Source organism: Petromyzon marinus, chromosome 74 (assembly GCF_048934315.1).
Source record: "Petromyzon marinus isolate PM22_M1 ecotype Great Lakes invasive population chromosome 74, UKy_Petmar_22M1.pri1.0, whole genome shotgun sequence".
Taxonomy (NCBI): Eukaryota; Metazoa; Chordata; class Hyperoartia; order Petromyzontiformes; family Petromyzontidae; genus Petromyzon; species Petromyzon marinus.
The window spans coordinates 4325001-4342124 of NC_133740.1; the positions used below are offsets into that span (position 1 = coordinate 4325001).

General features: G+C 53.6%; 1 protein-coding gene across 6 annotated transcripts in view; it reads left to right on the top strand.

Annotated features, from left to right (window-relative positions):
- Window positions 1-17124, top strand: part of LOC142907064 (putative helicase senataxin) — a 108262-nt gene that overhangs the window by 72054 nt on the left and 19084 nt on the right. For all 6 annotated transcript variants that reach the window (XM_076056001.1, XM_076056003.1, XM_076056004.1 and 3 more), the window contains 3 exons: window positions 4579-4680; window positions 5172-5284; window positions 12580-12651. In XM_076056001.1, the coding sequence (XP_075912116.1) occupies window positions 4579-4680; window positions 5172-5284; window positions 12580-12651 (287 nt within the window). The remainder of the gene's footprint in view (window positions 1-4578; window positions 4681-5171; window positions 5285-12579; window positions 12652-17124) is intronic.

The window sequence follows — 17124 nt, forward strand, 5'->3', positions numbered from 1 at the left end:
ACTTAACGTGTCCTTAACGTGCACATAGCCTGACACTGCTGGTACCAATTAAATTATCGGCAAGTCCACTCAGCTCCACGTCCTCCTGTACGACATCACTCCATCTCTAACCCATGTTGTGCCCGTTTAGCCCCCTTTATCCGGCCGAACAAAAGCTGTTTCGGCATGCGGTGGCTGGGCATGCGGGCTACGTGACCCAGCCAACGCAGCCTTTCCTGCCGGAGGAGCTCACCGATGGGACTTTGTCCAGATCTTTCAAGGATTTGTGAGCTCTTCACACAATCCAGCCTGGTTAAAGCCATGATGGATGGTAGCAGTGCCGGATTATCCTAGTTGCAAAAGTAGCTACGGGCCCCGCACTTTCAAGTGCCCCACGTTAAATGCTTTCAGGCTATCAATTCCGGTCCAGTGATTCTGCACTGGCTCTATTACTGTAGTACTATACTGTCTTAAACTTTTATCAACAACTGAGTGTTTAAGGTTAGCGATTTATCGTATTATCTGGCTGTATAGCAAATGAAAAAATACATTAACTTTACTATACAAGTCAAAAATGGGTGTTTTAATATTTACGTGTTTTAAACTATTTAGGGCCCCTTTGTAACATATGCCACAAGGCCCGGCACTAGCTTAATCCGGCACTGGATGGTAGGCAGGCCAGTCTGAATGATTCATACACAAATGTACACGCACACACTCACGCACCCATACCAATAGCCGCCATTCGCCACTAACTGGCGATGATGTCACCATGACGCTTGTGCCAGGCCATGTGCACCTTGAGGCCTCGTGAAGTGTCGAACGCCCGCGGGCAGGAGGTCACGGGGCAGACCCAGGTGCCACGGGTCAACTGACTGAGATGACTGGCTGGTGCACCACCTGTGCCCCCTACTGTGCCAACCTGCTGTGGTTTAGCCACCCGGCGCTCCGCTCGTTGTTGTGAGCATCGCTCCTCCGCCCTCCGTTGTTGTTGGAGGGCGACTGCCTCCAACTGCCCAATAGCGTCCTTCACGAGCCTCCTCCACAGAGGCCGATCTTGACACCGCTGGTACCAGTCATCGACAAGTCCACTCAGCTCCACGTCCTCCTGTACCACATCACTCCATCTCTTCTCTAGCCCGTGCCGCACCCGTTTAGCCCTCTCGATCCGGCCGAACAAAAGCTGTTTCAGCATGCGGTGGCTGGGCATGCGGGCTACATGACCCAGCCATCGCAGCCTTGCCTGCCGGAGGAGCTCACCGATGGGACCTTGCCCAGATCTTTCAAGAATTTTTGAGCTCCTCACACAATCCAACCTGGTTAAACCCAGGATGGATCGTAGGCAGGCCAGCCTAAATGTTTCTAACCGGCGAAGATGCTCCATTAAGGGGGTCCACGTTTCGCAAGCGTAGAGAAGGGAGGGAATGACTGTGGCGAGAAGACCTGAAGCTTAGTGCGGAGCGACAGACCAGGTAGCTTCCACACAGCGTTATGCAACCGATGAAAAGATATTGCCGCTCGACTGATTCGAAGTGAGACCTCTGCTGTTAAACTGGAGCCGGTCATAAGCACACTGCCCAGGTATGGGAAACTCTCCACTCTCTCCACAACTGCCCCATCACCGATTGGGAGTTGTGGGGGTGGAGTGTCCGATGGTACAAAATACCCAGGCAGGTGCTGAGTTTTGGTGGGGCTGATGGTAAGGTCCCATCTCTTAGTGGCATGCTCCAGTCTCAGCAGCAGCATCTCCAACTCCTCTGAATGAGCAGCTATTACCAAATCATCAGCATACATAACGTGGTTGAGCAATAGGAAGCCATCCATTGACCGCACCCGGGCATCGATCAGCCTTTCATTATATCTGTACCAAATGGAGATTCCCCCGGTACAGCTATTGAAGGCTTCACGAACTACGTGGTCAGAATAGATGTTAAATAATGTGGGAGCCAGAGGACATCCTTGTCGCACCCCAAGGTGTACAGGGAATGGCTCTGGCTCCCAGCCACGTAGTTTTACCCGGGCCCGCTCACTATCATGAGGGTCCTTAATGATCGTGAGCAGAGGGTCAGGGACTCCAAAAGTACGAAGAACAACCCAGAGCCCAGGCCTACTGATGGTATCATAGGCCTTGACCAGGTCAATAAGGCAGAGATGTAGGTCTTGTTGGAATTCCCTACACCTCTGCTGTAGCAGACGGACAGAAAATATGGCATCTGTGCAGGACGGCCCTTTCCTAAAACCACATTGGGGCTCCGCAAGCCTCTCCTCAGCGTGCCTGGCGAGGCGATGTTGAATAATCCTTGCCAGGACCTTTCCCGACACACTGAGGAGTGAGATGCCCCTGTAGTTGTTACAGTCTGTGCGGTCCACCTTCTTAAAGAGGGGGGCCACCAGGGCATCCTTCCAATCCTGCAGAACCCGTCCAGTGGTCCAGACTGTTGTTATGATGTCATATAGGGCAGTCTGTGCACAAACGCCACCCTCCCTCAGCATTTCGCTTGGGAGATCATCTCTGCCCACTGCCTTTCCTGGCCTCAGACTCCGGATTGCCTTCAGTCCTTCCTCAACAGATGGCACCTCAGCCAGCCACTCACAGGGGGTGACTTCTTCCAATATTTGAGGCACCGCAGCCTCAACAGGGTCATCCTCACTTTGTGCCACGATGTTTTCCTGGGTGAATGATTTTCCCTCCCCCAGGACCTCACAGAAATGCTCAGCAAATCTGCAAACCTGTTCCTGGGGGTCAGAGATTGGATCACCGTTTTTTCCCCTAATGATGGTAATAGGTGTGGCGCTGCAGGTAACTTTTTTGATGGAGTTAAATAGAGATTTGTGATCGCGGGCCACTGAGGCAGACTCCATCTCCTCAGCAACCCGCGACCACCACCCATCCTTGCAGCGCCTCACGGCTCTCCGAACCTCCGAGCGAAAGCTGCGGTAAGCCTCCTCCTTCTCTGACGTGGGATTCTGTAGCTGATGACAGTGGGCCTGTCGCTTTTTCTCAACTATCCTGAACACCTCCTTTGTCAGCCAGGTTCTCTGGGGAGGTCTGGACCGCGTACCCAAAGCAGCCATTGCAACTGCATGAGTCACAGTCCTAAACCTCGCCCATTTACCCTCGACATCAGGAGGAGTCGGGGACGATGCCAATCCCAGCCGCAAGCGATGATGAAATTCTCGCTTGCAACTTTAATCAGATAACCGAGACCAGGCCACTTTAGGTCGGAATGGGGTCCTGGGTGTACACCCACCACCGGAGTGGAAAAATGGCAGGCGCATCTTACAGATGCGCCTGCAGGCGCATCTTACAGGGCAGATCAGCTCCACGGTAGGTCCTGGTGTCAAGGACATGGGCTCGCATCCGCTGGTCCGTCACTATGTAGTCCAGCAGATGTTCTTGCTTGGACCCGGCATGCATCCATGATGTTGTGTGGATGCGCCGATGCCGGAACAGCACAAAAATCTAGCAGCCTCCTACCGTTGTTATTGAGCTGATCTGGCCCATGCCCTCCAATCACTCCAGACCAGGTGCCAGCATCATGACCAACTCGGGCATTGAAGTCACCCAACATGATGACTCTATCCCGAGGTGCCACTTTAGCCAGCACCTGTGACAGGAGGTCATAGAAGGCATCTGACTCATCGGCTTTGCCTGCATCCCTCCATGGATGTTCATCTTCGGTGGGGGCATAAGTAATCACGACCGCCACTCCTCGCCTCCGGTTGATGGAAAGGCGAGCCCAAAGTAGCCTGGGGCTTACAGCTTGCCACACTTCACCGCCACGCTCCCAAGCCCCCTTCATTCTTTTGTTCAAAAGAAGAGCCACACCCAGTTGTTTGGCAGTCTGCTGCCCCGAGTAGAGGACTGTCCACCCCTCATGGTGCAAGGAGCGAGAACCGGTCCACCGGACCTCCTTAATGCCACAGAGATCCAGGTGGTACCGGTCCAGCTCCCGACAGAGGAGTGGCAGCCTCTCCTCCACAGTGAGCGTTCGAACATTCCACGTGGCCATCGGTAATGGCTTTTCGTTGTTTCTGGAGGAGCCCCGAGGGTAGAGATTCAATCTCCTGGCTCCGCCAATTGGGATTTGGCCAGGAGACGTCATAGACGCCTGTCCCCCAGGGGCCTCCGGCACAAGCTTATTAGTTACATATTTCAGTTTAACTCGTGGTTTAGTGGTAATTAATTGAAGGTGGAGGGGTTACCAGCCCCTCGCACCCATCCAGAGCCCCCGTTTTGCCACTGTGGTGGACACAGACGCCATGAGGGGAGGAGCCAATCGGATTTGGCCCTCCCCCCACAGCACTGTCCACGACAGAGTTGCCCGTCCGGCACCGCGAGGAGGTAGGGGGTTGTTTAACACATTCACATGAGCATACACGCACACATTCACACACTCGCACACACACGTACGCACAGCCTCGCGCACTCACTAGCACACACACACACACACACGTACGCTACCCGGTAAGCGTGGAGATTCAGCCCCTCGCTGCTGTGCTGCCTTCTCATGGTGAGCCCCGGGGTCGATGGCGCCTCCTCGCCCCCCAACACGGAGGGAGTTGATCCTTGCGACGTCTGTGCCACGCGCGTCGCAGGCAACTGCGGAGACATCAACCTGGTCCGGCTCGGAACCGAGAGGAGCATCTCCCCCAAGGTCATCAAGTTCAGCCTGGACCAGCAGCTGCAGCACCGCATGAGTAAGTGTGGCGGGCGGCCGGGCGGGCGGGCGGGCGGGCGGGCGGGCGGGCGGCCGGGCGGGTGAGTGAGCGTCGTATGTGACGGTGTGGTAATGGGGTGTCGTGTGTGCACGTACGTGTGCGTGCGTGTGTGTGCGTAAGTGCGCGTGTGTGTGCGCGCGTACGTGTGTGTGCGTGTGTGTGTGTGTGCGCGTGCGTGTGTGTGCGTGTGCGTACGTGTGTGTGTGCGTGTGACTGTCCGTGTGTGCGTACGTGTGTGTGCGTGTGACTGTCCGTGTGTGCGTGTGTGTGCGTGTTACTGTGCGTGTTACTGTGCGTGTGACTGTGCGTCTGACTGTGCGTCTGACTGTGCGTGTGTGGTGTGTGTGTGCGTGTGACTGTGCGTGTGACTGTGTGTGTGTGTGGTGCGTGTGACTGTGCGTGTGACTGTGCGTGTGACTGTGTGTGTCTGGTGTGTGTGTGCGTGTGACTGTGCATGTGTTCGTCTGTAGGGAAGCAGCAGGCCGATGCGCAGGCGGGGAAGATTCACCTGGACAAGCGAATCGATGAAACGACGCGGACGCTGAGTCGGCTACGCTTGGAGCTACCCAAGAAGTTGGAGCAGGTGGCACTCACACACTCAGACTCACTCATTCACACTCACTCTTTCACACTCACTCACACTCACACACACACTCATTCACACTCGCTCATTCACACTCACTCACACTCACACACACACTCAGACTCACACACTCACACTCACTCACTCACTCACACTCACTCACACTCACACACACACACTCACTCACACTCACTCACACACTCACTCACACTCACTCATTCACACTCACTCACACTCACACACTCACACACACTCATACACGCTCATTCACACTCACTCATTCACACTCACTCACACTCACTCACTCACACACACACTCACTCACACTCACTCATTCACACTCACACACTCACTCACTCACACACTCACACTCAGACACACACTCACTCACACTCACTCACACTCACTCACACACACTCACACACTTACTCACACTCACACACACACTCTCACACTCACTCACACTCACTCACACTCACACACTCACTCATTCACACTCACACACTCACTCACACTCACACCCACTCATTCACACTCACACACTCACTCACACACTCACACCCACTCATTCACACTCACTCACACTCACACACACTCACACCCACTCATTCACACTCACACACACACACTCACTCACACTCACTCACACTCACTCATTCACACTCACTCACACTCACTCACACACACACTCACTCACACTCACTCACACACACTCACACACACTCACACACACTCATTCACACACACTCACTCACACTCACTCACACACACACTCTCACACTCACTTACACTCACTCACTCACACTCACACACTCACTCACACTCACACACACACTCACACACTCACTCACACTCACTCATTCACACTCACTCACTCACTCACACACACTCAGACACACTCACTCACTCACACTCACTCACACACTCACTCACTCACACTCACTCACACACACTCACTCACTCACACACACTCACTGACTCCCTGTGTCTCACACTCACTGACTCCCTGCTCCACTCACACTCACTGACTCCCTGTGTCTCACACTCACTGACTCCCTGTGTCTCACACTCACTGACTCCCTGCTTCTCACACTCACTGACTCCCTGTGTCTCACACTCACTGACTCCCTGTGGCTCACACTCACTGACTCCCTGTGTCTCACACTCACTGACTCCCTGCGTCTCACACTCACTGACTCCCTGCGTCTCACACTCACTGACTCCCTGTGTCTCACACTCACTGACTCCCTGTGTCTCACATTCACTGACTCCCTGTGTTTCACACTCACTGACTCACTGTGTCTCACACTCACTGATTCCCTGTGTCTCACACTCAATGACTCCCTGTGTCTCACACTCACTGACTCCCTGTGTCTCACACTCACTCACTCTCTGTGTCTCACACTCACTGACTCCCTGCGTCTCACACTCACTGACTCCCTGCTCCACTCACACTCACTGACTCCCTGCGTCTCACACTCACTGACTCCCTGTGTCTCACACTCACTGACTCCCTGTGTCTCACACTCACTCACTCTCTGTGTCTCACACTCACTGACTCCCTGCTCCACTCACTCACTGACTCCCTGTGTCTCACACTCACTGACTCCCTGCTCCACTCACACTCACTGACTCCCTGTGTCTCACACTCACTGACTCCTTGTGTCTCACACTCACTCACTCCCTGTGTCTCACACTCACTGTCTCCCTGTGCCTCACACTCACTGACTCCCTGCTCCACTCACACTCACTGACTCCCTGTGTCTCACACTCACTGACTCCCTGTGTCTCACACTCACTGACTCCCTGCGTCTCATGTTCACTGACTCCCTGTGTCTCACACTGACTCCCTGTGTCTCACACTGACTCCCTGTGTCTCACACTCACTGACTCCCTGCATCTCACACTCACTGACTCCCTGTGTCTCACACTCACTGACTCCCTGCATCTCACACTCACTGACTCTCTGCTCCACTCACACTCACTGAATCCCTGTGTCTCACACTCACTGACTCCCTGCTCCACTCACACTCACTGACTCCCTGTGTCTCACACTCACTGACTCCCTGCTCCACTCACACTCACTGACTCCCTGCGTCTCACACTCACTGACTCCCTGTGTCTCACACTCACTGACTCCCTGCGTCTCACACTAACTGACTCCCTGTGTCTCACCCTCACTGACTCCCTGCTTCTCACACTCACTGACTCCCTGTGTCTCACACTCACTGACTCCCTGCGTCTCACACTAACTGACTCCCTGTGTCTCACACTCACTGACTCACTGTGTCTCACACTCACTGACTCCCTGCTTCTCACACTCACTGACTCCCTGTGTCTCACACTCACTGACTCCCTGTGTCTCACACTCACTGACTCACTGTGTCTCACACTCACTGACTCCCTGTGTCTCACACTCACTGACTCCCTGCGTCTCACACTCACTGACTCCGTGTGTCTCACACTCACTGACTCCCTGTGTCTCACACTCACTGACTCCCTGCGTCTCACACTCACCAACTCCCTGTGTCTCACACTCACTGACTCCCTGTGTCTCACACTCACTGACTCCCTGTGTCTCACACTCACTGACTCCCTGCGTCTCACACTCACTGACTCCCTGTGTCTCACACTCACTGACTCCCTGCATCTCACATTCACTGACTCCCTGTGTCTCACACTCACTGACTCCCTGCGTCTCACACTCACTGACTCCCTGTGTCTCACACTCACTGACTCCCTGTGTCTCACACTCACTGACTCCCTGTGTCTCACACTCACTGACTCCCTGTGTCTCACACTCACTGACTCCCTGCGTCTCACATTCACTGACTCCCTGACTCCCTGTGTCTCACACTCACTGACTCCCTGCGTCTCACACTTACTGACTCCCTGTGTCTCACACTCACTGACTCCCTGTGTCTCACACTCACTGACTCCCTGTGTCTCACACTCACTGACTCCCTGTGTCTCACACTCACTGACTCCCTGTGTCTCACACTCACTGTCTCCCTGTGTCTCACACTCACTGACTCCCTGCGTCTCACACTCACTGACTCCCTGTGTCTCAGACTCACTGACTCCCTGCTCCACTCACACTCACTGACTCCCTGTGTCTCACACTCACTGACTCCCTGCGTCTCACACTCACTGACTCCCTGTGTCTCAGACTCACTGACTCCCTGCTCCACTCACACTCACCGACTCCCTGTGTCTCACACTCACTGACTCCCTGTGTCTCACACTCACTGACTACCTGTGTCTCACACTCACTGACTCCCTGTATCTCACACTCACTGACTCCCTGTATCTCACACTCACTGACTCCCTGTGACTCACACTGACTCCCTGTGTCTCACACTCACTCACTGACTCCCTGTGTCTCACACTCACTGACTCCCTGCTCCACTCACACTCACTGACTCCCTGTGTCTCACACTCACTGACTCCCTGTGTCTCACACTGACTCCCTGTGTCTCACACTGACTCCCTGTGTCTCACACTCACTGACTCCCTGCATCTCACACTCACTGACTCCCTGTGTCTCACACTCACTGACTCCCTGCATCTCACACTCACTGACTCTCTGCTCCACTCACACTCACTGACTCCCTGTGTCTCACACTCACTGACTCCCTGCTCCACTCACACTCACTGACTCCCTGTGTCTCACACTCACTGACTCCCTGCTCCACTCACACTCACTGACTCCCTGCGTCTCACACTCACTGACTCCCTGTGTCTCACACTCACTGACTCCCTGTGTCTCACACTCACTGACTCCCTGTGTCTCACACTCACTGACTCCCTGCGTCTCACACTAACTGACTCCCTGTGTCTCACCCTCACTGACTCCCTGCTTCTCACACTCACCGACTCCCTGTGTCTCACACTCACTGACTCCCTGCGTCTCACACTAACTGACTCCCTGTGTCTCACACTCACTGACTCACTGTGTCTCACACTCACTGACTCCCTGCTTCTCACACTCACTGACTCCCTGCGTCTCACACTCACTGACTCCCTGCGTCTCACACTCACTGACTCCGTGTGTCTCACACTCACTGACTCCCTGTGTCTCACACTCACTGACTCCCTGCGTCTCACACTCACCAACTCCCTGTGTCTCACACTCACTGACTCCCTGTGTCTCACACTCACTGACTCCCTGTGTCTCACACTCACTGACTCCCTGCGTCTCACACTCACTGACTCCCTGTGTCTCACACTCACTGACTCCCTGCATCTCACATTCACTGACTCCCTGCTCCACTCACACTCACTGACTCCCTGTGTCTCACACTCACTGACTCCCTGCTCCACTCACACTCACTGACTCCCTGCGTCTCACACTCACTGACTCCCTGTGTCTCACACTCACTGACTCCCTGTGTCTCACACTAACTGACTCCCTGTGTCTCACCCTCACTGACTCCCTGCTTCTCACACTCACTGACTCCCTGTGTCTCACACTCACTGACTCCCTGCGTCTCACACTAACTGACTCCCTGTGTCTCACACTCACTGACTCACTGTGTCTCACACTCACTGACTCCCTGCTTCTCACACTCACTGACTCCCTGTGTCTCACACTCACTGACTCCCTGCGTCTCACACTCACTGACTCCCTGCGTCTCACACTCACTGACTCCGTGTGTCTCACACTCACTGACTCCCTGTGCCTCACACTCACTGACTCCCTGCGTCTCACACTCACCAACTCCCTGTGTCTCACACTCACTGACTCCCTGTGTCTCACACTCACTGACTCCCTATGTCTCACACTCACTGACTCCCTGCGTCTCACACTCACTGACTCCCTGTGTCTCACACTCACTGACTCCCTGCATCTCACATTCACTGACTCCCTGTGTCTCACACTCACTGACTCCCTGCGTCTCACACTCACTGACTCCCTGTGTCTCACACTCACTGACTCCCTGTGTCTCACACTCACTGACTCCCTGTGTCTCACACTCACTGACTCCCTGTGTCTCACACTCACTGACTCCCTGCGTCTCACATTCACTGACTCCCTGACTCCCTGTGTCTCACACTCACTGACTCCCTGCGTCTCACACTTACTGACTCCCTGTGTCTCACACTCACTGACTCCCTGTGTCTCACACTCACTGACTCCCTGTGTCTCACACTCACTGACTCCCTGCGTCTCACACTCACTGACTCCCTGTGTCTCACAGTGACTGACTCCCTGCTCCACTCACACTCACTGACTCCCTGTGTCTCACACTCACTGACTCCCTGTGTCTCACACTCACTGACTCCCTGCGTCTCACACTCACTGACTCCCTGTGTCTCACACTCACTGACTCCTTGTGTCTCACACTCACTGACTCCCTGCGTCTCACACTCCCTGACTCCCTGTGTCTCACACTCACTGACTCCCTGTGTCTCACACTCACTGACTCCCTGTGTCTCACACTCACTGACTCCCTGTGTCTCACACTCACTGACTCCCTGCGTCTCACACTCACTGACTCCCCGTGTCTCACACTCACTGACTCCCTGCTCCACTCACACTCACTGACTCCCTGTGTCTCACACTCACTGACTCCCTGTGTCTCACACTCACTGACTCCCTGTGTCTCACACTCACTGACTCCCTGTGTCTCACACGCACTGACTCTCTGTGTCTCACACTCACTGACTCCCTGTGTCTCACACTCACTGACTCCCTGTGTCTAACACTCACTCACTCTCTGTGTCTCACACTCACTGACTCCCTGTGTCTCACACTCACTGACTCCCTGTGTCTCACACTCACTGACTCCCTGTGTCTCACACTCACTGACTCCCTGTGTCTCACACTCACTGACTCCCTGCTCCACTCACACTCACTGACTCCCTGTGTCTCACACTCACTGACTCTCTGTGTCTCACACTCACTGACTCCCTGTGTCTCACACTCACTGACTCCCTGTGTCTCACACTCACTGACTCTGTCTCACACTCACTGACTCCCTGTGTCTCACACTCACTGACTCCCTGTGTCTCACACTCACTCCCTGTGTCTCACACTCACTGACTCCCTGTGTCTCACACTCACTGACTCCCTGTGTGTCTCACACTCACTGACTCCCTGTGTCTCACACTCACTGACTCCCTGTGTCTCATATTCACTGACTCCCTGCTCCACTCACACTCACTGACTCCCTGTGTCTCACACTCACTGACTCCCTGCATCTCACACTCACTGACTCCCTGCGTCTCACACTCACTGACTCCCTGCTCCACTCACACTCTCTGACTCCCTGTGTCTCACACTCACTGACTCCCTGTGTCTCACACTCACTGACTCCCTGTGTCTCACACTCACTGACTCCCTGCGTCTCACACTCACTGACTCACTGTGTCTCACACTCACTGACTCACTGTGTCTCACACTCACTGACTCCCTGTGTCTCACACTCACTGACTCCCTGTGTCTCAGACTCACTGACTCCCTGTGTCTCACGTTCACTCACTGACTCCCTGTGTCTCACACTCACTCACTCCCTGCGTCTCACAGTGACTGACTCCCTGTGTCTCACACTCACTGACTCCCTGTGTCTCACGTTCACTCACTGACTCCCTGCGTCTCACACTCACTCACTCTCTGTGTCTCACACTCACTGACTCCGTGTCTCACACTCACTGACTCCCTGTGTCTCACACTCACTGACTCCCTGTGTCTCACGTTCACTGACTCCCTGTGTCTCACACTCACTGACTCCCTGTGTCTCACATTCACTCACTGACTCCCTGCGTCTCACACTCACTCACTCTCTGTGTCTCACACTCACTGACTCCGTGTCTCACACTCACTGACTCCCTGCGTCTCACACTCACTGACTCCCTGTGTCTCACACTCACTGACTCGCTGCGTCTCACACTCACTGACTCCCTGTGTCTCACACTCATGACTCCCTGTGTCTCACACTCACTGACTCCCTGTGTCTCACACTCACTGACTCCCTGTGTCTCACACTCACTGACTCCCTGTGTCTCACACTCACTGACTCCCTGTGTCTCACACTCACTGACTCCCCGTGTCTCACACTCACTGACTCCCTGTGTCTCACACTCACTGACTCCCTGTGTCTCACACTCACTGACTCCGTGTGTCTCACACTCACTGACTCCCTGTGTCTCACACTGACTCCCTGTGTCTCACGTTCACTGACTCCCTGTGTCTCACACTCACTGACTCCCTGTGTCTCACGTTCACTGACTCCCTGCGTCTCACGCCGTGCGCCCACCCCTCTCGCTTTTCCTCCGTGTCTCTGTGTGTGCAGTATCAACAGCAGTGCAAGCTTCTGAATGACTTGGCCAGGGATCGTGAGGTTCTCAACCACACAATCAAGGAGGTAACTTCAGCACGCGTCCCAGGGTCGTGTGCTCATTTATCAAGATTAAGACAATGATCCCTCCCCCCCCCCCCCCCCGTTTAGCCTCAACGGTGCCGTGACACAGGGCGGGAATCGGATTTGGGTTGCAGGGTCCTCTGCGCCTCCGCTCCCCACAAAGACGAAGAGCCCTCGGTGTAGCCTTAACGGGCTGTTGGGGCAAGTGCTGTTTGTGAGCAGCGCCTATGAAGGCCGGCACTGCGGCACACGAGGGGGTGGGTGGCCAGCACCACGCCTGAACACGCACACATCTACAAAGACAAAAGATTCCCCGCACAGCCTGAACAGCCCGTCGGGGCAAGTGCTGTTAGCGAGCACCGAGGAAGGCCGGCATTGCACACGAGGGGGTGGGTGGCAGCACCACGCCCGGCCGCCTTTGTCTCCCCAGTGGCGATGTTTAAACACCGCACCAGGTACTCATTTGAAGCTGAGTCCACCTAAGGGAGGCCCAGCACCGGTTTAGATAATCATCGCTGGTCTTAGTCATGGGCGGCAATAGAACTCGGGTTGCCGGGTTCGTAGTGCAGCGTAGCGCTAACCGCTACACTACCGCTCCCCACACACACACTCTCGTACTCACAACAACAACAACAACCACCATTCGCCACTAAGTGGCGGTGACGTTACCAAGACGCTTGTGCCAGGCCATGTGCACCTTGAGGCCACGTGAAGTGTCGAACGCCCGCTGGCAGGAGGTCACGGGGCAGACCCAGGTGCCACGGGTCGACTGACTGAGATGACTGGCTGGTGCACCACCTGTGCCCCCTACTGTGCCAACTTGCTGTGCTTTAGCCACCCGGCGCTCCGCTCATTGTTGTGAGCGTCGCTCCTCTGCCCTCCGTTGTTGTTGGAGGGCGACTCCCTCCAATTGCCCAGTAGCATCCTTCACGAGCCTCCTCCACAGAGGCTGATCTTGACACCACTGGTACCGGTCATCGGCAAGTCCACTCAGCTCCACGTCCTCCTGTACCACATCACTCCATCTCTTCTCTAGCCCGTGCCGCGCCCGTTTAGCCCCCTCGATCCAGCCGAACAAAAGCTGTTTCGGCATGCGGTGGCTGGGCATGCGGGCTACATGACCCAGCCAACGTAGCCTTGCCTGCCGGAGGAGCTCACCGATGGGACCTTGCCAAGATCTTTCAAGGATTTGTGAGCTCTTCACACAATCCAGCCTGGTTAAACCCAGGATGGATCGTAGGCAGGCCAACCTAAATGTTTCTAACCGGCGAAGATGTTCCATTAGGGGGGTCCACATTTCGCAAGCATAGAGAAGGGAGGGAATAACCGTGGCCGAGAAGACCTGAAGCTTAGTGCGGAGCGACAGACCAGGTAGCTTCCACACAGCGTTACGCAACCGATGAAAAGATATTGCCGCTCGACTGATTCGGAGTGAGATCTCTGCTGTTAAACTGGAGCCAGTCATAAGCACACTGCCCAGGTATGGGAAACTCTCCACTCCCTCCACAACTGCCCCATCACCGATTAGGGGTTGTGGGGGTGGAGTGTCCAATGGTACAAAATACCCACACACGTACACACACAAAGATCCCTCCCCATGTGGTCTTTAACAGACTCTTGGGGCAAGTGCCTTTAGTAGCGGGCAGCACTGCCTACGAAGGGCAGCACTGTGGCACCTCATGCACGTGGTAGTACCGCCCCCCCCATCCCCAGTGGGGGGTGGGGGGGGGTGGAGGGGGGTGGGGTGCACCCCCCAACTTGGAAACCGTAAATACGACGATGCCTCGCCAGCATTTTGCGTTGAGAGTATATTGATTACAGGGGCTCCTCTACTTACGAACATTCGACTTACGAACTTTGAGAGATACGAACAAACCTGTCCCGTATGTATTCAGTTGCCTGTTCGGACCGAGAGGTGTAAGTTCAACTGCCGCGCAATAGATGGTGGTGGTGGCATCTACAGACTGTGAAGAACCAGTGGCATCTACATCTACAGAATGTGAAGAACCAGTGGCATCTACATCTGCAGAACTTGAAGAACCAGCAGCATCTACATCTGCAGAATGTGAAGAACCAGCGGCATCTACATCTGCAGAATGTGAAGAACCAGTGGCATCTACATCTGCAGGACGTGAAGAACCAGTGGAATCTGCAGAATGAGGAGAACCAGTGGCATTTACATCTGCAGATTGTGAAGAACCAGTGGCATCTACATCTGCAGGACGTGAATAACCAGTGGAATCTACATCTGCAGATCGTCGAAGAACCAGTGGCATCTACATCTGCAGAACGTGAAGAACCAGTGGCATCTATATCTGTAGAACGTGAAGAACCAGTGGCTTCTACAGCTGCAGAACGTGAAGAGCCAGTGGCAGCTATATCTGCAGAACGTGAAGAACCAGTGGCATTTACATCTGCAGAACGTGAAGAACCAGTGGCATCTACATCTGTAGAACATGAAGAATCAGTGGCATCTACATCGGTAGAACCTGAAGAACCAGTGGCATCTATATCTGCAGAACGTGAAGAACCAGTGGCATCTACATCTGCAGGACGTGAAGAACCAGCGGAATCTACATCTGCAGAACGTGAAGAACCAGTGGCATCTACATCTGCAGAACGTGAAGAACCAGTGACATCTACATCTGCAGAACGTGAAGAACCAGTGGCATCTACATCTGCAGAACGTGAAGAACCAGTGGCATCTACATCTGCAGAACGTGTAGAACCAGTGGCATCTACATCTGTAGAACGTGAAGAACCAGTGGCATCTACATCTGTAGAACCTGAAGAACCAGTGGCATCTATATCTGCAGAACGTGAGGAACCAGTGGCATCTACATCTGCCAAAAGTGAAGAACCAGTGGCATCTACATCTACAGGACGTGAAGAACCAGTGGCATCTACATCTGCAGAACGTAAAAACCCATTGGCATCTATATCTGCAGAACGTGAAGAACCAGTGGCATCTATATCTGCAAAACATGAAGAACCAGTGGCATCTACATCTGCAGAACCTGAAGAACCAGGGGCATCTACATCTGCAGAACGTGAAGAACCAGTGGCATCTACATCTGCAGAACATGAAGAACCAGTGGTATCTACATCTGCAGAACGTGACGAACCAGTGGATCTACATCTGTAGAAGGTGAAGAACCAGTGGCATATACATCTGTAGAACGTGAAGAACCAGTGGCATCTATATCTGCAAAACATGAAGAACCAGTGGCATCTACATCTGCAGAACCTGAAGAACCAGGGGCATCTACATCTGCAGAACGTGAAGAACCAGTGGCATCTACATCTGCAGAACATGAAGAACCAGTGGTATCTACATCTGCAGAACGTGACGAACCAGTGGATCTACATCTGTAGAAGGTGAAGAACCAGTGGCATATACATCTGTAGAACCTGAAGAACCAGTGGCATCTATATCTGCAGAACGTGAAGAACCAGTGACATCTACATCTGCCGAAAGTGAAGAACCAGTGGCATCTACATCTACAGGACGTGAAGAACCAGTGGCATCTACATCTGCAGAACGTAAAGAACCATTGGCATCTATATCTGCAGAACGTGAAGAACCAGTGGCATCTATATCTGCAAAACGTGAAGAACCAGTGGCATCTACATCTGCAGAACGTGAAGAACCAGTGGCATCTACATCTGCAGAACGTGACGAACCAATGGCATCTACATATGCAGAAGGTGAAGAACCAGTGGCATCTACATCTGCAGAACGCGAAGAACCAGTGGCATCTACATCTGCAGAACGTGAAGAACCAGTTGCATCTACATCTACAGGACGTGAAGAACCAGCGGCATCTACATCTGCAGAACGTGAAGAACCAGTGGCATCTACATCTGCAGAAGGTGAAGAACCAGTGGCATCTACATCTGTAGAACGTGAATAACCTGTGGCATCTACATCTGCAGAACGTGAAGAACCAGTGGCATCTACATCTGGAGAACGTGAAGAACCAGTGGCATTTACATCTGCAGAACATGTAGAACCAGTGGCATCTACATCTGCAGAACGTGAAGAACCAGTGGCATCTACATCTGCAGAACGTGATGAACCAGTGGCATCTACATCTGCAGAATGTGAAGGACCAGGGGCATCTACATCTACAGAACGTGAAGAATCAGTTGCATCTACATCTACAGGACGTGGAGAACCAGCGGCATCTACATCTACAGGACCTGAAGAACCAGCGGCATCTACATCTGCAGAACGTGAATAACCAGTGGCATCTACATCTGCAGAACGTGAAGAACCAGTGGCATGTACATCTGTAGAACGTGAAGCACCTGTGGCATCTACATCTATAGAACGTGAAGAACCATTGGCATCTACATCTGCTGAACGTGAAGAACCAGTGGCATCTGCATCTGCAGAACGTGGAGAATCAGTGGCATCTACATCTACAGAACGTGAAGAACCAGTGGCATCTATATCTGCAGAACAGTCATAAC